Genomic DNA, 26872 nt, shown 5'->3' on the forward strand with positions numbered 1-26872 from the left:
TTATTTAAAACAGACTCTTGGTCTGTGCTGTTGACACCTATTTTCATGGGATTCGTGCATACACATTTTCTGAGAATGAGTTGGATGTTGAAAGGGTTGTGGCTTAGTTTGTTTCTAGGCTGAGGTTCTATCTTTATGTCTTCCCGTTTTCAGTCATTTTTGGGGATATGATTGCTGGACAAGTGAGATTATGATGGGGAATTGGGGGCTAAACGCTCAATTTGGGCTTAAACCTTTGGGGCTCTGCTCACGTAACGATCAAACCTTTTAAAGTGGTCAAATAAGAACCAAGCCTAGTCAGACCTGCTCACATAAGGATCAAACCTGTCGAAGTGGTATAACAAGAACCAAACTTTTTTGGAAGAGGTTAAATAAGGACCAAACCTCTCTCGACCAGCTTAAAGATGTGAAAACATCAACCATGTATACTTTACCTTTTCTTCATGGTTTTTGAACATAATAGTATTGTAATATACATTTTATTGGACATTCTGTATAGAATGGTCTATTGTAGTCCTTATTTAAGCATGTCCAAAAAGGTTTGGTCCTTATTTGACCACTTTGAAATGTTTGATCCTTGTGTGAGTAGGGCCTCAAAGGTTTAGGTCCAGATCGAGCATTTAGCCAGAATAGGGGCTATGAAGGTGTTTTTGAAGTGAGTACTTCTTTTCCTTTCAATGTTTGGTTTATCTGATTTTACTTTACTTGGTTCTGGTTAACGCTCTTGCACTGAGGTTTTCTTTTTGAACAAAGATAATATCCACCTGACCTTAATATAAATGGTATTTTTCATGTAGTTATTATTTTGTATCAGAAAACTTTACAATTTTATGAGTATTTAATCTGACCATTAATGTGCATTTCCTTCTATTGTTCTCCAGCCCAATTCCTCCTTCACAGGCAGTATTAGCAGTAAGTAATGCATATGGGCGCGTTCGGCATCCAGTGGGTTTTAAACTTATTGGTTTTCTCTCTCATGTCCTTGGATTGGAAGAAATGGAAGGCCGTACTGATATTGACGGTGATTGCTCCCTTTGGATGCCGGTTTCACCTCCAGGGTATATATCAATGGGTTGTGTAGCAAACATAGGGAATCGCCCACCACTAAACCATGTTGTTCATTGCCTGCGCTCTGACCTTGTAACATCTACAACTTGTTCAGAATGTTTGTTGAATTCACCACCAAATCAGCATTTTACTTCTGGATTTAGTATTTGGCGTTTGGACAATGTTCTTGGATCATTTTATGCTCATTCTTCAAATACATACCCTTCCAAAGAAAATATTTCTGACCTTAGTCATCTTCTACTCTGGAATTCAGTATGGTCTTACACATCTCTGGAGGAATCTGTTCCTGATTCTACCGCAGACAATGATAATGCTAGTCATCAAACAAGTAACCAGAGTGCTAGCTCATCTGGGTGGGACATTCTCAGGTCAATGTCAAAAGCATCTAGTTGTTACATGTCAACCCCTAACTTTGAGAGAATGTGGTGGGACAAGGGTGGTGGCCTCCGCCGACCAGTGTCAATTTGGCGGCCTGTTTCACATCCTGGCTATGCAGTAATAGGTGATTGCATTACAGAAGGGTTAGATCCTTTTATCTTGGAATGTTTCTTTTTAAAACTCTTTTACTACTATAGGTATTCTTTTGATTTCTTTATGAGTTTCTGTTGACATTTGTCAAGTCTTTTCTCCTTTCCAGATTAGAACCACCTGCTCTGGGCATAATTTTTAAGTCTGAGGATCCAGAAATCTCTGCAAAGCCTGTGCAGTTTACTAAAGTTGCCCATATTACTGGGAAAGGTTTTGATGAAGTTTTCTTCTGGTTCCCAATAGCCCCTCCTGGTTATTCTTCTTTAGGGTGTGTGGTTTCCAGAACAGATGAAGCCCCAAGCACGGATTTCATTTGCTGCCCAAGGATGGATCTTGTTAGCCCAACCAACATCATTGAAGTGCCCATTTCCAGATCTTCAAGCTCAAAAGCATGTCAGTGCTGGAGCATTTGGAAAGTTGAAAATCAGGTCAAGATAATTCTCATTAAACTCAGTAGTCCATGAATGTCACTGAATTTTCGGATTCTTTAAGATAGTTTCAATTTTTTTTAATATGAAACAAATAAGTTCATCAAAGAGAGTGTGCTTTTTATGTCTTCAGGTCTGATATAATCTTCCTTAACCTTTGACTTTTCATTCTCTGAATTTTTAATGGGAAGAAAAGACGGATTATATCATTTTTGGATGCCTGATTTTTTCCCTGTAGGCTTGTACTTTTCTTGCACGTTCAGATACAAAAATGCCATCAACACGGTTGGCTTACACTATCAGTGATTCTGTGAAAACGAAGACACGGGAAAATGTAACTTCTGAGATTAAATTGAGATTCTTCTCTCTAACTGTTTTAGACAGCCTGCATGGAATGGTATGTTTTCTGAAATAGTACACTCTGGAGTTTGGATCTTTTAACTTGCTATTGCCTTCTTTATGATATATTTTTAACCTTCAGATGACACCGCTATTTGATTTGACGATTGCCAACATCAAGTTGGTGACACATGGTCGGCCGGAGGCTATGAATTCAGTCCTCATTTCTTCTATTGCTGCTTCAACCTTTAATATGCAGTTGGAAGCGTGGGAGCCCTTGGTTGAGCCCTTTGATGGCATATTCAAGTTAGTTTCTGCCTCTTTCTAGTTACAATTATTCGCCTTCTATGGGAGTGTCGAAGAAAAAAGTAAACCAGCTGTAATGCATTTGTTAAATATTATTAATGTTTTAACCCTCAAGGTTTGAAACATATGATACCAATGTGAATTCATCATCAATGCTTGGGAAGAGGGTGCACATTGCTGCTACCAACATTGTGAATATAAATGTCAGTGCGGTGAATCTTGATACTTTAGTAGAAACCATTCTTTCATGGAGACGACAGTTAGAGCTTGACCAGAAAGCAACAAAGCTGACTGAGGTAAATTGTACCACAGTTTTGCTTTATGAAGATGCTTAGTTGATTATGATACTATGTACCTTAAAATATCTAACTTGATGTTCTATCACAGGAGGCTGATACTCATTCTGGAAGTGAAGATCTAGCATTTTCAGCCCTGGATGAAGAGGATTTACAAACTGTGGTAGTAGAGAATAGACTTGGGAACGATCTGTTCATTAAAAGGATTGAACAGAATTCAGAGGTGGTTGACCAACTTCATGATGGTGACTTTGCTTCTGTCTGGGTCCCACCTGCAAGGTTTTCAGATAGGCTAAATGTTGCTGAGGAAGCTAGGAAAGCACGCTATTATGTTGCTGCACAGGTTCTTTTTGCCAAGGTTCTAAAATGCAACTCATGGTCCTTTTTTTCTGAGATTATATGTTCATGTGTTATCTGGTTCCTTTTGAAATGACTGATTAATATTTGACAGGGCTTACCTATAGTGGATGACGGTAATAGCCATAACTTCTTTTGTGCTTTACGCCTTGTCATTGACAGTCAAGCAACAGATCAGCAAAAACTTTTCCCGCAGAGTGCAAGGACAAAATGTGTGAAGCCCTTAGTTTCAGACAAAGAGTACCCGAAGAAAGGCATTGCAAAGTGGAATGAACTTTTCATATTTGAAGTTCCCCGTAAGGTCTGTTGTGTATTTACCAATTTTATTCCTTTTCTTATTGTTGTTTATGCTTCTTTACTGTTTTTGGATGATTATTAGACCTGGAATATGCTTATCCATGGAATTTGAGATAAAAAACCTAGGAAGACACAAGTATTTCCTAGGAATTGAAGATGCATATTCAAAACATGGGATTTTAATCTCCCAACGAAAGTATATCTAGGATTTGCTCGAATAAATGGGTATGATGGGTTGCAGACCTTCAAGAATTTCTATTGATTATCATCACAAGCTAGGATAAGCTAGGTGATGATACAATGTCCTTCAATACATCAGGCACACCTGGAAAAAAAAGTTCTATTCAAAGGAAATGGAATTCTCAATTTGGAGGCTTACACCGACCCAAATTGAGCTGGATCCATCTTAGATAGAAAATCCACTTTAGGGTACTATAAGTTTCTTGGAGGAAACCTTGAGCAAGAAACAATCAATGATCTCTAGGTCGAGTGTCGAAGTTAAGTTTCGAGCAATGACTCAAGATATATGAGAGTTATTATGGATAAGAATTGTATTAAGGGATTTGGAGGTAAAACATGAAGGCGTTATGAAATTGTACTGCAACAAGTTAGCTATCAATATCGCACACATCGTGTACAACACAACCGAACAAAACATGTAGAAATTGATCATCATTCCATTAAGGAAAAGCTCGAGAATGAACTCATTTGCACTCCATATGTTCCTACCCATAGACAAGTAGCAAACATCCTAACGAAGGGACTCTCAAATACAATGTTTCAAAACATCACCAACAAAATGGGAATGAAAAACACCCACTCAACAGCTTGAGAAGGGGTGTTTACAAATATGACAGATATTTTGACTCGGTTTTTTAGGAAGTCATATTCCTAAAAATATGGCAGTGAAAAGGAATAGTTTCCTAATCTGTTGAGTCAATGCAAGTTGTGTATTGGGCTGTAAAAACCCAAAATACAGATTTTCCACTTTTGCTTTTGTGCAGTTTGGAAATGAGGATGGTTTGAGAAGGGCTGTAGAAAATCTTAATGGAGCGATCATAGATGGGAGAAGGATCACGGTTGGAGTCGCAAGATACAATGAATCCTGAGCATGGGTAGAGCGTAATAATAAAGATTTAAAGAAGGATGCTTGTCCGATCACTGCTGATATTTCGAATCCAAAAGAGCCAGATGATGTTCTTAGAAGTTTGAGGGATGACAGATCGTACAAAGATACATTGATGTCGAACAGGAGGTCGAGGAGTGTTCTGGAGGTCAAAGATATGGCCGTCGATGCTGAAAACAGGGAAAAAGTCAGGAATCATTGACGGGGATTATCAAGAATTTATTTGAGTTAGAGTTAGTTCATAATGCTTTAGTTAATGAAGGCTATGACGTCCAGATTGTTAGATGGGGGTATGTCTGGAACTCTTGTGTAATAATCTTTAAATCAGTTGAAGAAATGTCAGATGCTTGGATGAAGAAGAAAGAAGATCTTCAATTTTGGTTTGATCGTTTAGAGCCATTACTGAACGAAGATGGTGTTCCTTTGGCTTTTTGCTTGGTGGAGTTTTTTGGGTTACTTCTTTTATGCTGGAATGAATCTTTCCTTGAAAGGTTAGCAGGGAGATGGGGAAGGGTTCTAGATATTCTTGATGACACGAAACACAAGGAAGATCTTACAAAGGCAAGATTGCTAATTAGGGTGGCTAGTCCTTTTGTTGTTCCAGATCAGATTACTATTGGATCATATGGAATATCTTTTAAAGTAACAATGAAGATTGGATCGGCGAATGATGAGTCTATTTTCTTTTCCACAAATCCTCCGGTGGTCAGTTCTGATGAGGGATAGTTGGGAGCGTTCATGTCTGAGAACGAAGGAGACAGGATACAGTCAGAATATGAGGAAGGTTCTGCTAGATCAGAAGAAGAAAACTGTCAGAGAGTGGACATTTGGATGGAACAGGGCGCAACTATCAGGCTTGGTGGAGTTGGTGGAGATAATCGGTTTCCAAGAATTTCAAAAAATAGATCAGACATTAATGGAAAGTTAGTTGTGCAGTATGGAGGGAGTGTCAAAGTGGGTGAGTTTGCAAGTTTGGGATTGAGAGATTCAAAAATGATGGCTGCTGGGTCAGAAGCCCAATCAGAAGAAGATGAGTTTGCTAGGCCTAACGTAATGAGGATTATTCCTGCTGGGCCAAAAATTAAAATTGATAAATTTGGGAAAATGGTTCAAGATCAGGATTTGGCTAAGTCAAGTTGTTACAGCAGAGAAGATGTGGGGAGGAGGTCAGATTCAGAGATAATTGAGCAGGATGGTTTTCGAGCCAAGGATTCTGAGTTAAGGGTGATAGAGCCTACCATTGATAATTCAGGAAGCAAAGTTAAGGGTAGACTGTGTTATAAGTCTGACAGTTCGTTAAGCACCAAAAGTGTACCGTTAGAGAAAAGGAAAAGCAGAAGTTACAAAAGGTGTAGGGGCAGAAAATATTGGATGGGAAGTATCTTGAATTTTAAGCCTGAGAAAGATAGTACCTTAATCGTCAGGGACTGGAAAAATATGAATTCCAAAGGAAATCAACTGGATAGCTTGTCAGTGGATGCAGAGTTTCAGGGTTGTGAGGATGTGAATGATGGATCGAATTCGGGTATGAGTGTGGAAAGGGTGGTTGAAGGATTGCAGTTAATGGGTGATAATCACAGCTTTGAATCAGGTTTTTTTATCAGAAGAGCTAGAAGACATTTGTTAAGGGAAGCTTTAGAAAGAGTGAGCATTTCAACAGCTTCCTCTTCAGGTTTTTCAGATTTATTGGATGAAGCTTTAGTTACTTGGGAGATAAGTAAGCTGTTGGGTATTTCCTTTAAACAAGGACAACAAGCCTTTTTGGATAAGATTATTAGTCTGGAAAAAGGCTTGAGGATGGACAAGAAGGGGGATTTTGCGAGGGGACTAGTTGATTGATTTCTTTATGATGATGTTAAAGATATCTATAATAACATGGAATGTTAGAGGATTGGGTAGATTAGAGAAAAAAAAAGGGTTGTTCAGAGGCTAGTTTCCAAATATTGTCCTCAATTTCTTTGGTTGCAGTAAACAAAATTGGAGAAAATTCAAAGGTCTTTTTTGAGGAGTGGGTTAAATAATTTGAAAGGGGTTATTGAGTCACCATCGGTTGGTTCGTCAGGGGGTTTACTGTTGTTCTGGGATGATAACGTATTTGAGTTGCAAAATCAGTGTACATCCAGAAGATTCATTGCTATATCGGGGAGATTTCGGGAAAATAATTTCAGTTGCAGATTCATTAATGTGTATGGTCCTTCGGTTGAGGAGGAAAAAGAGAGTTTTTTTTGAAGAATTAAGCACGTTCATTGGAGGACATTCTGAGCCTATTTGTGTTGGAGAGGACCTTAATGTGTATCTACAGGAAGATGAGAAGATTGATAGAGGCCAAAACAGGATTTCTTTAGAGATTTTCAGTCGTTTTCTTCTTACTATAGGTCTAATCGATTTGCCATTGAGTGGAGGTAGGTTTACTTGGTGTAATAACCAAGATTCACCGACCTATGTAAGGCTGGATAGATTTTTGGTTGATTTAACACAGTCTTTGCTGCCAAGATCATTGTCAGATCATAATGCAGTAATAATTGAGAATGGAGGTGTTAATTAGGGGAAAAAGCCGTTTAAACTGTTTAACTATATGATGGATGAAGTAGGTTTTGAGGATGTGATCAGTTCTTCAATTCAAGAATGTAAAGAGATACAGATGAATGCTGGAATTTTCAAAATTCTAAAAAAAACCAAAACTGCCATTAAAAATTGGGCAGGGAAGAGAGAAAAGTTTCCTGGAGCTTTAATTTCAGAAATAGAATTGAAGATTCAAAAATTAGAAGTGGAGGTTCAATAGCATCAAGATGGAACTTATGATGAGAAAGCGGCTGAGTTAAAGGAGTTAAGGTCAGAATTATGGAAGTTGCATAAGATAGAGGAGCAGATTTGGTTCCAGAATTCTAGATCCAAATGGGTAGAAGATGGGGACAGAAATACCAGATTCTTCCATACATGTGCTTCAATTAGGAGGAAAAGAAATGCGTTGAATGCTCTTATTTGCAGGGGTAATGTTATTCAAGACACAAGTTATAAAAGCCACTTTTAAAGAACACTTCTTTAAGGCTTTTAATGACAAATCGACCTTAGAAGTGAAAGAAATCGAGTTGAATTTTTCCAAAATTTCGATTCAGCACTGAAGAGGAAATATGGGAGACCTTAAAGTCTTGCAATAGCAACAAAGCCCCGGGGCTGGATGGTTTTAATTTGGGTTTTTTCAAGAGATATTGGCATGTACTTAAAGGAGAAATTATGAAGTTCTTCTTCAACTTTTATTCGGGGAAAGATTGGGATCATGGCATCAACCATACCTTTATTACTCTTATTCCTAAGGTCTCTAACAGTGGTGACCTTGATGATTATAGGCCTATTAGCTTAGTTGGTGGATTATATAAGATCCTATCTAAGTGTCTATCGAGGAGGTTGAGGAGCTGTATTTCAGACTTAATTAGTCCTACTCAATTTGCCTTCACCCAAGGGAGACAAATATTGGATTGTTCTTTAATTGCGAATGAAGGGGTGCATTATTGGAGGAAAAATGGTCTTAAAGGTTGTGTTTTCAAGGTAGATTTCAAGAAAGCGTATGATTCGGTGGAGTGGGACATTTTGTTTCTAGTAATGGAGAAAATGGGATTTGGTTCCAGGTGGAGAGGTTGGATCAGAAAGTGTGTAACCACAGCTTCAGTTTCTGTTTTAGTGAATGGAGTTCCTACTGAGGAATTTGCAATGGCTAAAGGTCTTAGACAGGGGTGCTCTCTATCACCTCTGTTGTTTAATTTTATTGGAGAACTTCTCAATCTGCTAATTGTGAAGGCTGTGGAACAGGGTATGTTTTCTAGACTGGTTTTAGGAAGGGATGTTGATACTTTCAAATTATCTCATCTACAGTTCGCGGATGATCTCATTATGTTTTGTGGTGCATCTAAGATGCAGATTTTAAATGTGAAGAGGGTGCTTAGAGTGTTTCAAGTGATTTCTGGTTTACAACTCAACTTGAAGAAAAGTAAACTGTTTGGTGTGAATATGAACGAGGAAGAAGTTCAGCAGTCGGCTAATTCTATCGGATGTTCGGTGGGTAGTTTTCCCTCTGAATATATAGGACTGCCTTTGGGTGCTACTAGGAACTCTACAGCACTTTGGAATCCGGTGGTGAATAATTTTATGAATAAATTAGCGGGGTGGAAGGCTGCTTCTCTGTCATTAGCAGGAAGGTTGGTTTTAATAAAGTCGGTTCTATGTTCGCTCCCGACGTATTATTTATCTTTATTTAAGATACCAGCTGCGGTTCTTAAATCTCTCAACTCCATTATGGCGAATTTCTTATGGGGTGGGGGAGTAGGTAAAAATAAGATACATTGGGTTAACTGGCCGAATGTGTGCAAGTCAAAATTCGAGGGGGGTTTAGGTGTTAGAAACCTTGTTTTCTTGAATAGAGCTCTTCTAGCAAAATGGTATTGGAGGTGTGCTAATGAAAGGGGGTCTGTTTGGAGGGAATTCATTTGTTCTAAATATAATATGGATCCATCTTGGTTAATGTTTGACAACAAAGTCCCACAAAGAGTATCTTGGATTTGTAGATCGGTGGTTTTGAATCACTTTAAAGAAGACAGTATTGGCTCTAAGTTTAGAAGTTTGTATTCTTTCCGAGTTGGGGATGGCAGATTGATTAGGTTCTGGCAGGATAATTGGGCGTTGGACTTTCCTCTTCTAATTATTTTCCCTCGATTGTTCTCCATTTCCACAAACATAATGGGTAAACTGGTTGAATTTGGGAATTACAGCTCATCTGGTTGGAGTTGGGATGTGCAGTTTAGAAGAAATTTAAACGACTGGGAAGTAGAACAGTGGGTTAACTTGATGAATGCTATCTCCTCTGTTTATCTATCTACGGAGTTATGTGATGGGGTGATTTGGAAAGGTACTGGAGATGGGGTATATACTGTTAAATCTGGCACTAAGATTTGTTCAGCCATTATTTCTGATTCGGAAGAGGTATATTTCTGGAAGAAGATTATTTGGAGGGGCCAGATTCCACCTAGAGTGGAGTCCTTTATGTGGCAGGTGGCGTTAGGGAAGCTGGTTGTTAGGTCAGAACTTGTTAAAAAGGGAATACAAGGAATTGTAGACATTATGTGCCCTCTTTGTAAGAGGGAGGTGGAGTCTCCATCGCACTTGTTTTTCACGTGTTCGGTGGTGTGGATGATTTCGAACAAATTTCTGAATTTCTGGAAGATTAAGTCTGTTTTGCATGTTAATGCGAAAAAATTCCTACTTGCTTGGGCTGATTTGAAGTCTTCCTCTACAATTTGGTCTTTTATTCCTGGGGCAGTTATTTGGACTACTTGGAAAGTTAGGAATCTCATTGTGTTTGAAGGGGGAAAGCTGGATTTGGCTGAATATTTTTTCCTAGCAAGGTTTAGATTAGCTTCTTGGTTCCTTACTAAGTACAAAGAGGTGTCTATTCCTAAGGATTCTCTTATTTCAGACCCTTCATTAGGGGATTTGTGCTCTCTTTATCCTAATCGACTTGTATCTATATTTCCTTGGTCTCCTCCTCCTCAAGGTTTTGTAAAGTTAAATGTTGATGCGGCTACTACAAGAGATTGGAAGAAGAGTGGGATAGGAGGTGTTCTAAAGGACTCCTCGGGTTTGACTTTAAGTTCTTTCAAGGAAACTGCAAGTCCGGGCCCTCCAACTTTTATGGAATTAATTCAAAAGGGTCTAATGTTCTATGCGAATTTACGAGAGAGGAAGGGTCGTCTGATTATTGAAAGCGACAACAAAGTTGCGGTAGACTGGATTAAGAAAGAGGATCTAGTTCCTGATGTTTATGTGTTTTTGATTAAAGATATTGTTCATAGGCTTAATGTTTTAGAAGGTGTTGTCAGATGGGTTAATAGGTCAGCCAATCTAGAGGCTGATGCCTTAGCTAAAGAAGGAATTGGCTGATCCTATTCTATTCTTATATTTTGGGTGTTTTATGGTTGTTTCAAGCTTATTTGGTTGGTGGGGGTGTATGATGGTTGTATCTTATGTAATTTTATGGTTCAATAAAATCCTAAGGCACTCTTTTCCTCCTTCCACTGATTAAGGAGTTCATATAAACTCCATTAATCAACAAGGGGGTTTTTAACGAGGCCTGAAATTCTTATAAAAAAAGTCATTTAACTGGGCCCTCTACGGCCATAACTGATCCTAAGGTCAGTGCATGGGATGGATAAGATTCCTTTATTAAACGGTGGGTTTTGGATTTTATTGATATTAAACTATGCGGACGTTTCTACTCGAGAAGTATGAAGTATGGGAAGCAACAGATCTATGATATTCCAAGATGAATTCAAATCCTACATCTTAACCGATATTTTCTGAACCTCCTCCACTTACGCAGTCTTCTTCAAATTCTTGTCCTACTCGAACAAAGATTCCCTTTATGACTCCACAAAAAATTAATACTTTACATTCTGGAACACCTTAAAGAAGGTACCTTACTGTCTACAAAAAGAGAGAAATCCACTCTACAACCTAGAAGCTACCTAGAGTTGAACTTGAATCCAATTACTATAGAAAATTTGGAAGGTATGGAATCCTTTCCTAGTGAAAATTATGTTCCTCTTGTTATTACTTATGATTTGCCGATTGCTCAGAGGAAAGGTGTAAAGAAATGTACTAATTTCATACAAAAGTCTGTTTCTTATAACCGTTTGATGCCTGCGTGTTCAAGGCTTTCACAGCAAGTGTTGTTAGTACACCAGTTCCAACGACAATAGAAGACGCTCAAAGTGATCCTAGATGGAGGAAAGCAATGGAGGAAGAGATGAGGGTCCTTGAAAAGAAGACTTAAATGTACATTTGCCTCTAAAATATGCTATTTGTATTAGATTATCCTTATAGTATTTTTCGAGACGTTTTATCTTCTAAAATTTAAATCGTTATCCCATTTATCCCAATCCGTTCCATTAAAATAAAAAATCGATGACCAATCAAAACACGTCACGTTACCCTCTTAATTTTTTTTAAAATCTAAATAAATAAATATATAAAAAAATATAAAATATATTTTAATTATTAAAAAAAACATTCAATCAACGCCGGTGAACCCAGTAAGAAATCGAAGAAGACATTCACCGCAACCGCAGCTTTGATTCCGCCTCCTAGATCACCTCTACCATGGGAAAATCTAGTTATTTGGAGAAGAAACAAGTTGTGGTTTCAAGTAGTGCAGAAGCTGAATATTGAGCTCTTGCACTAGGAATTTGTGAGGGCACAAAGAATGTTGACCGAACTGAAATTAGAACGTTGTAAGCAATTCAAGTTGCAAACTGATAATCAATCTACTATTAGTATTGCAAAGAATCCTGTCCAACATTGTCGCACTAAACATGTGGAGATAGATGGGAATTTTATCTTAGAAAAAGTCAGCAGTAGAGTAGTTCATCTCAACTACGTTCCCACAAAGTATGAATGGCCAACATTCTTACTAAAGCTCTTCTAAGACCGGTTCTAGATGATTTTCATCCAAGCTAAGGATATTCAAAATATACTCAGCTTGAGGGGGAGTGTAGAATATTGGAATGTGAAGCAGTAAATTATTTGAATTACAAATTTAGATTAACTATAACTTTATCCTATTTGATTTGGTAGTTTAGATTAACTATAACTCAATCTTGTTTGATTTGGTAGTTTAGATTAACTATATCTTTTTATTTTCTAACTAAGATAGAACCTTATCTAAGAGTAATTGTAGTTATATTTAAACTTTTCTACTCAGCCTATTTAAATGAGGCTTGGATTTCTCTTCTAATCAATCAAGAAATTCAGAGTATCACTTTGATCCATGTTCCTAAATCCTTACTTCTACATGATGCCGCTCTTATTATTTAGATCAAAACCAAAATATCAGCCACTAAGCAAAGTACATGTTTTAGTAGAGATTATTACAATATTATGAACAGTTTCTGGTTTGAAATATATCATTATCAAAATATAAAGATGAAGTATAATGATGATAACAGATACTTCAGAAGTTTCTGGAAAGGGAAAGGGCTTGCAAAGTCCTTGCAGGTTTGAATGCAGATTTTGATCAGATCCACGGTCATGTATTAGTGTAAGAAAATATGTGGAAAAGGAAAGGGCTTTTGAAGCCCTTGAATATTTTGGTTTAATAGTTCTGGGATGGTTTTGAACATTGTCAGTGTATGTAAAGATATGACAGCATAAGTTCAATGAAGCTGATATGTGATAACCAAGCAGCATTGCATATAGCCTCTAATCCAGTCTTTCATGAAAGAATGGAAGACATAAAAATCGATTGCCATTTTGTGAAACAAAAGATTGAGTCAGGGTGCGTTGTCACGAGCTGTGCCAATTCCAATGATCAGTTTAGCAGATATTTTAACTAGGAGCCTATAATTTATATGCTCGGACTTGAGTGGGAGAGTTATGATATACAAAATATTAGGAATTTATTTAGCAAGATATTAGGGATTCGCTTAGTTGTAAATATTTATTGTAATATTCTCTTTCCTTATTTGTATATAGGAATAATGATATTAAATCAGATTTTAGCTCAAGGGTTAATCAAGCTGAATCATTCACAAACATTTTTCTCTGCATTCTCTTTTCTTCCAATTCTCAATTCTTCTTTAATTTACGATCTCCATTGGCTTGGTTTGGAAGATTCACAGTGAGGATATTTGGAATGAACAACATACAAAGTAAATGGGACTATAACTTGTTTATCAGACACTCAGTTGAGGGAAGAATTATAATTTTAATTTTGTATATATATGACATAATTGTTATCAGGAATGGTGAACAAGACATGCAGAGGCTTCAAAAAAAAATTAAGACATGAGTTTGAGATTGAAGATCTTGAAAGACTCAAATATTTCTAGGGAATAATAGTGGTTAAGTAAAAAGAAGGAACTTTTATGGCTCAACAAAATATACTCTTAACCATCTTTGAGAAACGGGAATGTTGGGGATGTAAGACAATTGATATACTTATAGAAGAAAACTAAATATTGAACGAAGCAAAAGACAACAAAGTTGTTGAGAGGAAAGATTCTGAAAGCTAGTAGGGAAGTCGATTTACTTGTCACATACAGAACTAGATATAGCATATGCTATAAGTATGATAAGCTAGTTCATGCACAATCCAAAGAATGTTCATCTTCAAGGTACATATTAGACTGTTAAAGTATATACATATCCGAATTGGGCAGGTTCCATCACAGGTAGGAGATTGATTATCAGTTATTGTACTCTAATTTTTGGGAACTTAATATTTTTTATTCCAAGTGGTAGTGTGCCTCCTTTTATACGAAGAAACAATAGTTATTTAGGAAAGAATCAGGATCCTATCCCAAACAATCAGTCTATCCTTACAGGTCATTCTAGTCTTTTTATAAAGACTTAATACATACTGTTTCACTTTAACTAGGACTACACTAGATATTAGATATTGTCTATATCTACACTTAGGATAAGACTTAAGAGTAAAACTAAACTACTAAGAGATAAATAAAAAATAAACTTTAATCTCTAACTAATATGCCACACGTCTACAATCTACAAGAACAATATTTACAGCTAAATAATCCATGAGATTCTCCAGCAGTAGTAGTTGTTTCCCACACTGCTAAGGAATTTCTGCATTTTCTGTCATAGGGGGTTGCTAAATTGGAGGTGGAGGTAACAAACCTTTCTGCAAAAGCCGGTAAAGGTACGTTTTTTTGGTTCATCAGCTTGAGTTAAAATGGAAATCCACATAAAAACTAGATATTGTCTGTGCCTCTTATACTTTAATGAGTTGATGTTCATTGCATTCAGTTTCATTTATTATGTCGTAATAAACACTCTATTTAAATGACCATCGAAATTTTATCATGAGCACTTTCTATTAGTTAGTCTTTACAGTGTGATTCGCTTTTTGTTCCACCCTTCATCTGTTCTGCACTATATATTAATTCATTAGCTTTTGATTTACTATTGTCTCATGATATCTTCTAAGTGACCGATATTTTGCTAGAAGTTTTTTCCTTAATTCTTTCATATACATCAAATATTCACTTATTCTGCTCAGTTATTCCTCTTTACTTGAGCTTCTGTGTGCGCTTTTGTCTCTTTATTTTGTAATTTAATAAAAAGCAGGTGAAGTTGTTGGTGCACTTTCTTTTCCTATTGGGAATCGTGCCAATATGTTAAAAAAGCTAGCTTCATCAAGGATGTTGCCTCCATGGAATGATACTCAGAATATTGAATCATATTCGTTGAAGAAAAAGGTGAATTTCTCTTTCCCGCATCTTTGGTCCAATTACTTCACCTTCTTTGTTTCAGTAGATTTTTATCCTTCATTTCTTTACTGTCCTCTTTTACTCTTCAGTCCAGTAATGTTGAAGATATGCATGGCGATGTTAAACTCTTTGTTTCTATGTCTTATTTTGAGAGGGATACAACTGCGAATTTTGAAAGAAATACTGAAAGCAAGGATGCTTCTGACAAGGACATAGGTTTCTGGGTTAGGCTTGGATCAGAGGGTTCATGGGAAAGCATTCGGTCACTGCTTCCATTGTCAGTAGTCCCAAAATCATTCCAAAGCGAATTCATTGCAATGGAAGTTGTTGTGAAAAATGGAAAGAAGCATGCCATTTTCAGGGGTCTTGCTACCGTTGTAAATGAATCTGATGTTAATTTGGATATTGCAGTATGTCGCGTGTCAATGCTTCAGGATTCAGGATCAAGCGCTCGAAAAATAATGGTAGAAGAAATCTTTGAAAATCAGAGGTATCACCCAATATCTGGCTGGGGTAAGTGGTCTGGTTCTCAAGGTAGTGACCCTGAGTGCTGGAGCACCAAAGACTTCTCATGTTCATCAAAGGTTAGTGATTTTTCGAATCAATGTTTCCATATTTTTTTGCATGATCATCAATACACATTTATCTCTCTCTGGTATTCTGTATATTCTTACTTCATCTTTATCTTGAAGGATTTTTTTGAACCTCCCCTACCTAAGGGGTGGGAATGGATATCGACATGGACTATCGATAAATCCCAATTTGTTGATGAAGATGGATGGGCTTATGGTGTTGACCATCCAAATCAATGGCCCTCGACTTCTTCAAAATCACATATTAAATCTGGTAATGATGTTGTGCGGAGGAGGCGTTGGATCCGAAAAAGACAACTAATTGCTGAGAAAGGCAAAAGTTGCACAGAGAGTGGCTTCACTACGATAAGCCCCCGATGTTCTACTGTTTTACCTTGTGAAAGTACATCTAAAGCATCTGATCAGTGTTTACGCATTCGTCCCAGTGTTGATTATTCTAAGCTGCCATACGCTTGGGGTCATATTATTGTTGTTGCCATTGCTTCAAGTTTTGCAAGTGGAAAGGACCAGCCTTTTGTAGATCAGTGTTCACTATATAGTAAAAATACTTTGCCACATGGAAGCAAATTTCCCAATTTCGCTCTTATGTTAAATCAACTTGAAAAAAAGGATATACTTCTTTGTTGTTGCCCTGCTGTTGAAGGCAGGCAAATTTGGCTCAGTGTAGGTGCAGATGCGTCAGCCCTTCATACTGAGCTTAATCAGCCTGTCTATGATTGGAATATCTCTGTTAATTCTCCATTGAAGTTGGAAAATCGATTATCTTGTCCAGCTGAATTCACAATATGGGAAAAAACAAAAGAACGGAACTATATTGAACGAGAGCATGGAACCATATCTTCACGGAAGAGTGCTCATATATATTCAGTGGATATCCAAAGACCAATATATCTTTCATTTTTTGTACAGGGTGATTGGATTTTGGAAAAGGTAACAAGTTTAACTTTGATCTGACCATGAATGTTTCTTTTTATTCTCATCTGCAAGTTTTCATGTATTTCTTAGTGCTGAATGCATTATCATATGCAGGACCCGGTTCTTATTTTGGATCTTTCTTCCGGTGATCACATTTCGCATTTCTGGATGTTCCACCAGCAAAGTAAAAGGTTGTGGCTCCAAAAATTCTTTTCATGTATGGTCGCCTCTAATAGTTTTTGTTTCTACATCCTTTGTTATTTGTCAGCCTGGGGGACAATGCATAAATTACCTCATTTTTCCTCTGCTGCTTACTGTGCAGTGTCTGGGCCTTTTTCCCCCCTTTATTTTAACTATTAATGAAGTGACCGATATTTAATATAAACTGGACTTGGTCTTCCTCCAGAAATTTCATTCTTGGTTGGCATAATTTTTTCCTGCACAACAAATACTTGTTCTTTGGCAATATAGATTTAAAACACAACCTATTTCAAAGGAGATGTTGGACTAGAAAGTATGCCACTGCCATTGTTTAACTATTTACTGTTTTGATATGCCATTGTTTCGATTGAAGTCCCAAACCTTTCAAGATGTTTAATTATCTACTAGAGGAAGAGGGTTTTCTAGAAATGATGGCGTCAACTATTCAAGGCCTTATTGGTCCTTCTCAGTTTGCCTTTATTCCTAGGAGACAAATTGTGGACTGTTCGCTCATTGATAATGAGGACATTGATTTTTGGAGTAAGAAAGGAAAGAAGGGAGGGTTTAAGGTGGATTTTAGGAAAGCATATGATTTAGTGGATTGGTCGATTTTGTTGAAAATTATGAAATGTATGGGTTTTGGAGAGTTGTGGTGTTCATGGATTCACGAATGTGTTTCTTTAGCCTCAATATCACTGTTGGTGAATGGTTCACCCTTGGAAGAATTTCATATTTCTAAAGGGTTGTGTCAAGGGTGTTCTATTTCCCCCTTGTTTAATCTGGTGGGTGAACTGTTAAATTTGTTGCTTACTAAAGAGATGGATGTGGAATGCTTAGAGGGTTTGAGATTGGGAACCAAGAGAGATCTTTTTTGCTGTCGCATTTGCAATTCATTGATGATCTTATTATTTTTTGCAATGCTTCGTTAGGGGAGCTAAAAAAGTAAGGAGGGTGCTTACGATTTTTGAGATGATGGCAGGGTTACAATTAAACTTGTCGAAGAGTAGAATCTTTGGAATCAATGTCGATCCTGACTTAATTAAGGTTTGGGCCTCTTCTATTGGATGCTCGGTGGGTACGTTTCCATCAGAATATATGGGTCTCCCTCTAGGGGCTAAGAGAAATTATATGGCTTTGTAATCCAAAGATTCCATAAGAAGATGGCTGGTTGGAAGGCATCGTCATTGTCTATAACTAGAAGGGTTGTGATGATAAAATCAGTATTATGCTCTCTACCAATTATTTTTTATCCATCTTTAGATTGCCTGCTAGCGTTTTAAAGAATTTGAACTCTATAATGGTGGTATTTTTATGGGGGGTTCAGAAGAGAAAATGAACATTCATTGGATAAATATTTGGGGGATTAGGAATCTCCAATCTGGATCTGTTGAATAAAGCACTGTTGGGAAAATGGATATGGAAATTTGTGAGTGAAAAAAGACTCATGATGGAAAAAAGGTAGTCTACTGTGTGAATAATCTGGATCTAAATTCTATTACGATGGATTCCTTGGCCTCTTATCGAGCCTCATGGATTTGGAAGGGTGTGTTTAAGAATTTCAGTTCAAGTGATGATTTTGGTGTCTGTCTTAGAAATAAATTGCAGCTAAAAGTTGGTAATGGGGAAAATATCCTTTTTTGGCATGATACTTGGTTGGCTTATGTCTATTGAAAGATCGGTTTCAGAGGCTATTTATTATTTCAACTAATAAGGGGGTAGAGTTGCTAACTTCAGATCCTGCAATTCTTCGGGTTGGGTTTGGGACCTTCAAATGAGAAGGAATCTTGAAGACTGGGAGCTAGAACAATGGTTACATCTAAATTCGATGTTAGGCAATTTTACTTCTCCTTTGGTGGAAGATTGCTGGGTTTAGATTGGCAACGGGGAAGGTTGCTTTTCAGTGAAGTCTTGCCTAAGTCATTTTCATGCATTGTCTGTAGATAACCCTTTCTGGTCTAATCATGTTTGTCTAGGAGTAGTTCCTCCTCGTGTTGAAGTTTTTGTGTGGTAGGTTATTCACCAAAAGTTAGCTGTTAGGGAGTTGTTGTTGAAGAGAGGTGTTGAGGGGATTGATGATTCCTCGTGTCCGTTGTGTGGAAGGTTTTTATGAATTTGGTTCTCATCTTTTTGTTCAGTGTGATGTGGTTTGGGGATTATAGGTAAGATTCGTGTGACTTTGGAATATTTCTTTTGTTGTTCTAGAGAGCCCTGCTGCTTTGCTTTCTGCTTGGAATGAGATATCTTCGCAATCGTTCATATGGATCTTCACACCAAGGGTGCTTATGTGATCAGTGTGGAAATGTCGAAATGAGATCATTGTTGAAAAATGAAAGTTAGATCCAATCCTATTATTTTTTCGTATAAGATTCAGGATAGTGTCATGGTTTTTTTAGATATCATGACCTGTCGATCCCTTTTGATATTCTGGTAGGAGATCTGTCCTTAGCAAATTCAACTTCTAGTTTAGTGTCAGTTAAATCTTAGGCAGTGCGGTGGGTTCCTCCACCACATGGTTTTCTCAAAATTAACATGGATGGTGCTATGGATAAGAGGTGGCAAAAAGGAGGTATTGGTGATTTAATTAGGGACAGTGAGGGTGTGGTTCTGGGTTCTTTTTCAGAAGGTGTTGGTCCAGGGCCGCCAATCTTTGCTGAGTTGCATCCTATTAGAAGGGGTCTCGTTCCTTTTGTGGATTCGAGTTATGGCGATAAGGGGAGACTCATTCTTGAGTCATTTTGCTCTGTAGCTTTGGATTAGATTAAAAATCCGGGCTCCTATACTCTGTTGTTTGGATCACTAGTTAAATGAAATTTGTGCTAATTGAGAGGCTGATGAATTGGCTAAGTTAGGAATTGGTTAAGTTGTTTTTGATAGAAGAGTAGGCCTCCTAACCCTCCATGCTATGTCAGTAACATGAAGGATCAAGAAAGGAGGAAAAGAGTGCCTAGAAAATTTTATTCATAAGAGCCATAATACATAGGTAGAGCATAACAGACTCCAAAACCTCCAACTGGAGGACATAAGACTTAACTCAAAACACCTTACAACACAGGAAATTACATTTCCTACAAATCAACACAACCATTATAAACCAAGAAATCACCCTATCCCATCTCCAGCTAGTTTATCAGCTTCCCAGCTTGCCGCTCTCAAAATATGCTTAATAATAATATCCTTTCTTTCCAAAAGTGAAACTATATCGTTCACCAAGGATAGAAACATAGGGGTGCATGAACCGGGATTCTTGATCCACTTCAGAGCATTAATTGAGTCAGATTCCAGAATAAACCTTTTATTAGAAACCGAACCTAGCTCTTCCATAAGACAAAGCCCCCTCTTAATCGCCAACAACTCTGCCATGATAGGAGGACCTCCCCCTACTGCTTCAGAGAACCATTGAAGCACACACCTCTACTATCCCGAATCAGACCACCAATACCTCCTTTATCCCAGCCCGATACCATCGCTCCATCAACATTTAACTTTAAGAACCCATCTGGGGGAGGAACCTAGCAAGAAGATTGAGAGTAGCCCTTACGTTGTTTTCCCCTTTAATCGACAAGTTTTAAATCGCCTACTAGGGAATCTAAAGGAATAACCACATCATTTAACCTTGCAACAAACTAGGAAGCTACTCTAAATCGAACAATGAAAAATAGTCTGACAAAATCCAGCTTTCCTTTATGAAAGATAATCTCATTTCTACATTTACACATTGATCACATCACTACCCTTGGGATGAATTTCCAGATCGAAGATTTAGGCAATAAATCATCCCACAAAATGAAAAAATTAATGATATGCTTAGGAATCACCAATGACACATTCCACATTTTCAAAAATGTTGACCACAGGCCCCACACTATCTTACAATGCAGAAATAAATGTGAAACTGATTCCACCTCTCGACCACACAATACGCATAGATGATCAACAATCTCTATCACACCTCTCTTCAATAATTACTCTTTAACCGGCAATCTCTGATGCGCTAATTGCCAAACAAACGTTTCCACCCATGGAGGTGCAATCCCTACCCAAATATGCTTTTCCCAATTCTCCTGATTCTGTCCAGACCCATCTTGATCAATGAAAGTGTTAATACAAGATTTCGCTGTAAAGCAGCCCTCTCCATTCCCTAACCAAATCCAACAATCATCTTCAGCAGGATCTAGGGAGATATTATTCAACATAGTAATCAACTATAGCCACTGTTCAATTTCCCAATCAGCCAAATTTCTTCTCATTTGGATATCCCACACCCACCCCGAGTCATTATTCTCCCCAAACTCCATCACTTTACCCTCTTTATTGTTAGAAAGAACATAAAGTCTAGGGAACAAAACTTTCAAGGGAACTTCACCCAACCAAACGTCATTCCAAAACTCCACAGATACCCCATTCCCTGTCTTCAACGCATATTCCTTCTAAGACAATCTCCAAAACCATCATTGTTGAAGAAGTTTTTAACCACACCTTCCCAAATCCACGATGCTCGGCCTGACCAGGAATTCCCCATCATAATGGAATTTGGATCCAAATTATAAATACCACACACCACTCTCTTCCACCAAGACTTCTTTTCTGATGCAAACTTCCATACACATTTCCCTAGCAAAGCTCTGTTTAACAATGATAAATTTGGGATCCGTAAACCCCCCAAATTTGATGCCATGATTCTCTATATCTTTTATAATAATGAATTAGATAAGTGAAAACAATGTATGTTTTTGTATTATGTAGGTTCCTTCATGATCAACTTCGATGGAATTCATTTACAGAAAAGTTTGTTTGAATAGTCTTAGGCTTAATACATTTTGCTAAATTTTTCTTGTTAAAAAGTACATTCTGTTATCCACGACCTTTCATGTGTGTTTGCAGGAGATTGCGTGTGAGCATTGAACATGATATGGGAGGAACCAGTGCTGCACCTAAGACGATAAGGTTTTTTGTTCCATATTGGATCATTAATGATTCGTCTCTGCCTTTAGCTTATCAAGTGGTAGAAATTGAAGGTTCGGATACTGCAGATGTGAATTCACACTCACTATCTAAAGCAGTTAAATCGGCAAAACATTCAAGTACTGAAAGGAAAAATTCAGGTCCAAGGAGAAACATTCAAGTACTTGAAGCTATTCAGGACACCAGTCCAATAGCTAGTATGCTTTCGCCACAAGACTTTGCCGGCCGTAGTGGTGTTACACTGTTTACATCACAAAAGGATACATATGTGTCCCCACGTGTTGGTATTGCTGTGGCTCTCAAAGATTCTGAAATTTACGGCCCTGGGATTTCTCTTCTTGAGCTTGAAAAGAAGGTAATATATTAGTGGTCGATATGTCTACATGCTTATATATCTTGTTTGATTTTGTGGACTATGTGGATGGGCTCTGCTTCTGATAAATTGGTTGGTGTTGTTTCAGCCAATTGTGATGCTAACATAAATGTAACTTCTATTCCAGGAACGTGTTGACTTAGCAGCATTCGCTTCACGTGAGTCCTACTACAAGCTTTCAGCTCTAGTTAATATGACCTCTGACAGAACAAAGGTGGAAAATTTGAGTTTCTTGAGGTTTTATATTTTATTGTGGTTTCTGGTTCCATTCTCTAGGATAAAAATTTATTATTTTTAATCTTTTTATTTATATTCTCTGTTATCCTCATTGGTGCTTTTTTGTGTATATTTTAACTTCTTCAAGTTATCTCTATTCATCTTTGTAAATTTTGGTCATTGTCCAGAGGCATACCATAATTAAAATTTGTATAGCCTATGCAATCTTTTCTTTCCTTTTATCCCTATTGTTGAATAGGATATTTTCAGTTGGCATTTAGATGATAGCGGTCATGATTCCATGAACAATTATTTGTTTTATATGTTAACTTATGTCTACTTATTTCCCTCCCTCTCTCTCTCTCTCTCTCTCTGTATATATATATATATATATATATATAATCCAGTTCTAATTTTCTTTCTATAAATGCATGAAGTTTAATCACTGGTCCTTTGATATTGGTCTTCTTATGTTCTGTGTTATATATATATATATAATCCACTTCATTAGGAAGCTGTTGGCTCCTCAAAATATAGTTTATGAGGGTCTTGGGGGAATGAAGAGTCAACTGGAGTTTTTCATACCCTTGGAAGAAAGAGTATGGCTAAAATCGTCCTTGACTGGTATATAAAAATCCAATCAAGATGTGGAGTTCATTCAAAATGCCATGTGCAATAAGGGTGTTAACGTGAAGGTGGCAAAATGGGGATTCGCTAAGAATACTTGTATCATTACTTTCCCATATGAGGAAGAACGAAAGGAAGTTTTATAGAATAAAATTGAAGAGTTGAATGTCTGGTTTGAGTGCTTAGCTCCTATTTCTCAAGAAGGGAGCGTTCCTTTAGCTTTATGTTCCATCCCTTTAATGGGAGTGCCTCTTAATTGTTGAAGCGAAATTTTTTTTCTATTTTGGCGAATAGGTGGGGGAAGTTGGTGAAAACAGTGAAGAAGGTTGACTATCGTGTAAATCAGATGCTCCTGAGGGTGGCTAGTCCATTTGATGTGCCAAGTTCAATTACTATAAAACATATGGAATATCGTATCTGTTAAAGATCAAAGTGGATTTGATCGATGATTTTTCCCCGATTTTTATGGTAAAAGTGATGTTGGTGATTCTGTTGATGAGTGGGAAGTAGATTCATCAAAAAAAAATTATAGCGATGAACATGATGGGGCAGTGGGGATAGAAGTCCAACAACCACGATCAGGTTCCCAAGGATTGATGGAGACATGGATGCGGGAGAACCAAACAAGTGGCTGTATAGGGAATACACTTGAAATAAATGAGGGAGTCAGCTCGAGGCAAAAGGTTAATGAAGATATGTTGAGTGATGAGCTGGAGGTCTATGTGGACATGATATGGTGGGTATTGATACTATGGGTTGGGATAATGGAAGAATGGAAGCCAAATTTCCATTTAGGTAAGAATCCTCTCAACGGGTTGTTGGGCTTAATCTAATTAAGTCTAATCATGGGGGTGAATGATATTTGTTTGGATAGGTTGAATAGAAGTTTAAGACCTAAAAGACTTTCAAGGAGTGAGTGTGGCTTTGGAAAAAGTATGTCCAGAAATTCATCAGCTATCAAATTTAAAGAAAGAGATTATAGGAGTCGATCTCGGTTGGGTTCTCGGAATGGATCTTCCTCGCCTGATCGTGGTCTGCCATTTGAGAGAAGTGCTTCAGTGGGAAGAAATGAAAGAGTTTTCTTCAAGAGAGTCTACAGTAGATCAAGGGAAAGGAGTAGGTCGAGCGTAAGAGAAAATGAGGATTCGGTGGCCATTCCAAAGCAGAATGAGATCGCGTAGGAGGTGGTTACGAACTGGGAGACTACTAATCTACTCTGTGTTACATTCAGAAAAGGTAAAAAAAAACTTTCACGAAGAGAGTTATGGAATTGGCAAAGGAAAATGAAGATAAAAGGGGAAGTTAAACTTTCCCAGGTGATATATGTTTTCATGTAACTTCTTGAAATGGTAAAGTTCTCAATTATATCTTAGAATATAAGGGGTTTGAGTAGGAAGGAAAAATCAAGAGCAATTAGAGGGGTGGTTGACAATAATAAAACTTCTTTTCTGTTTATTCAAGAATGAAAAGTAGAATCAATCAAGCCTTCGTTGTTAAGAAAGATTGGGAGAAAGGCTTTGCGAGGCTCAGTAACTTCTCATTCAGAGGGGTCAGCAGGGTTTTGATTACAATGTGGGACGAGAACGTGTTCTGTCTTCAATCGAATTTCATTCACAAAAGGTTTATAGCGGTGAGGGGTAAATTGAATGGATTTTCAGAGGATTGTTGTTTAGTAAACGTCTATGGGCTGTATGTGGATTCTAAAAAGAAACTCTTCTTTGGTGATATTCTTTCCTTTATTGAACAATTTGATTGCCCTATTTGTGTATGAGGGGATTTTAATGCAATTTTATTGCTGGAGAAGAAAATTAGGGAAGGGTTCGAATGTTTTTTTTCCATGAGGATCTTTAGAGCTTTTATGTCTCAAGCTAATTTGGTTGATCTTCCTTTAGCTAGCTGGTGGTTTACTTGGTGTAACAATAGAGATTCAGTGACCTTTGTTAGGTTGGATCACTTTTTGGTTGATCAGAGCTTTTTATCTCATTTTCCTAAGATAAGTCAAAGCTTGCTGCCAAGATCAATTTCTTATCATATTGCAATATTGTTGGAAAATTACGAGGTAAATTGGGGCATAAACCATTCAAGTTATTTAATTATATTATGGAAGAGGGTGACTTTAAGGATGTGATGGAGTTAGAATTGAAGAAGCTTCAAGAAGGAAGAAGGAAAAATAGCATTTCTACTCTGTTGAATGGTGCAAAATCAGCTATTAAAAAATGGTTAAAAAATCAGCATTTGAAATTTCGGGATGACTAAAGGACCTTGAGAAATTCATTCATGAAATAGAGTTGGCAATAAAACAAGGGTCAACTTCAGTTTCTATTGATTCAATAGCGAAAGCAAAATCAAATTTGTGGGAGTTATATAGGAAGGATGAGTTGATATGGTTCAAAAAATCGAGAGTGAAATGGCGCTTAGAAGGGGATAGGAATTCTTGCTTCTTTCACCAGTGTGCTAGTAATAGAGGGAGATTAAATTGTATCAAATCTTTGAAGGTGAATGAGTGTCTAGTATTGTATCCGGCCTTGATAAAAAAAGGTATGGCGGATTTCTTCAGAAAGGCTTATAATCAGAAAATAACTCTTGAAGTTGAAGACATGGACCTAAATTTTTTGAAGTTCTCGATTGATCAGAGTTCTTTTTTGGAAAGTTAGTTTTCAGATGAGGAGATTTGGGATGCAATAGCTTCCTCGGATAGTAACAAAGCTTCAGGTCCATATGGTTTGAATATGGGGTTCTTCAAAAGATTATGGTCAAGTTTGAATAGTGAAATTTTGAGATTCTTTTCTGAATTCTATATGGGAAAGAGATGGGAAGGGGGTGAATCACTCTTATATTACAATCATTCCAAAGAAGATTAACCCGTAGAGCTTGGAGGACTATAGGTCAATCAGTCTTGTAGGAGGTCTGTATAAAATTCTCTCAAAAGTGTTATCGAGAAGGTTGCAAGCTTGTATGGACGCAATTATTAGCCCGACCCAAGTTGCTTTCATTCCAAGGAGACAAATCATGGATTGTTCATTTGTTGCAAATGAGGGGATTGATTTATGGAGAAGGAAAGGGTTGAAGGGTGTTGTTTTTAAGGTGGATTTTGAAAGAGCGTATGATTCGGTTGATTGGAGGATTTTGTTGAAAATTATGCAGAGGATGGGATTTGGTAATAGATTGTGTTCCTGGATCGAATTATGCTTGTCGTCTGCGTCCATCTCTGTGTTGGTTAATAGGTCTCTTATGAAATAATTTAAAATTTCTAAAGGGCTTCGCCAGGTTTGCTCCCTTTCTCCTCTGCTTTTTAATTTAGTGTGAGAGTTGTTGAATTTATTATTATCAAAGGTTGTTGATTCTGTGTTATTTCGAGGTTTTAAGATTGGCTATCAGGAGCGTTCCTTTATATTGTCACATCTACAATTTGTTGACGATCTAATAATATTTTGTAATGCTTCTATAGGGGAATTGAGAAATGTCAGCAAGGTTCTTAATATTTTCGAAATGATGTATGGGCTGCACTTGAATTTGATGAAGAGTAAGATCTACGGGATTAATTTAGAATCAGAAACCCTCAATGAATATACACATATTATTTTCTTCTCGGTGGGGTCGTTTCCTTCAGAATATTTGGGACTTCCTCTATAAGCTAAGAGGAACTCGACACTGATGTGGGAGTCTTTCATTCTGAGGTTTCAGAAGAAATCAGTTGGCTGGAAATCTGTGACTATGTCCTTAGCTGGGAGAGTAGTATTGATTAAATATGTCCTTGGTTCTTTGCCTATCTATTTTATGTCTATATTCATAATTTCTTCATGTGTGTTGAACTAGTTGAATTCCACTATGGCTAATTTTCTAAAGGGAGGTTCAAAAGAGCGGAAGAGAATACATTGGGTGAAATGGTCTTTGGTGTGTAGACTAAAGGAGGTTGGAGGTCTTGGGATAACTAATTTCGACCTCTTGAATAGAGCTCTCTAG

General features: G+C 37.4%; 1 protein-coding gene across 1 annotated transcript in view; it reads left to right on the forward strand.

The window, feature by feature from the left end:
* The window catches only part of LOC120160726, an 86546-nt gene that overhangs the window by 39737 nt on the left and 19937 nt on the right, over window positions 1-26872 (forward strand). Inside the window, 14 exon segments of the mRNA XM_039171106.1 lie at window positions 882-1589; window positions 1706-2024; window positions 2263-2421; window positions 2506-2669; window positions 2785-2965; window positions 3057-3323; window positions 3417-3623; window positions 14397-14451; window positions 14880-15010; window positions 15112-15606; window positions 15715-16545; window positions 16645-16721; window positions 21613-22048; window positions 22194-22280. Of these exon segments, the coding sequence (XP_039027037.1) occupies window positions 882-1589; window positions 1706-2024; window positions 2263-2421; window positions 2506-2669; window positions 2785-2965; window positions 3057-3323; window positions 3417-3623; window positions 14397-14451; window positions 14880-15010; window positions 15112-15606; window positions 15715-16545; window positions 16645-16721; window positions 21613-22048; window positions 22194-22280 (4117 nt within the window).

The sequence above is a fragment of the Hibiscus syriacus genome, unplaced genomic scaffold (genome assembly GCF_006381635.1).
Source record: "Hibiscus syriacus cultivar Baekdansim isolate YM2019G1 unplaced genomic scaffold, ASM638163v2 tig00000313_pilon, whole genome shotgun sequence".
Taxonomy (NCBI): Eukaryota; Viridiplantae; Streptophyta; class Magnoliopsida; order Malvales; family Malvaceae; genus Hibiscus; species Hibiscus syriacus.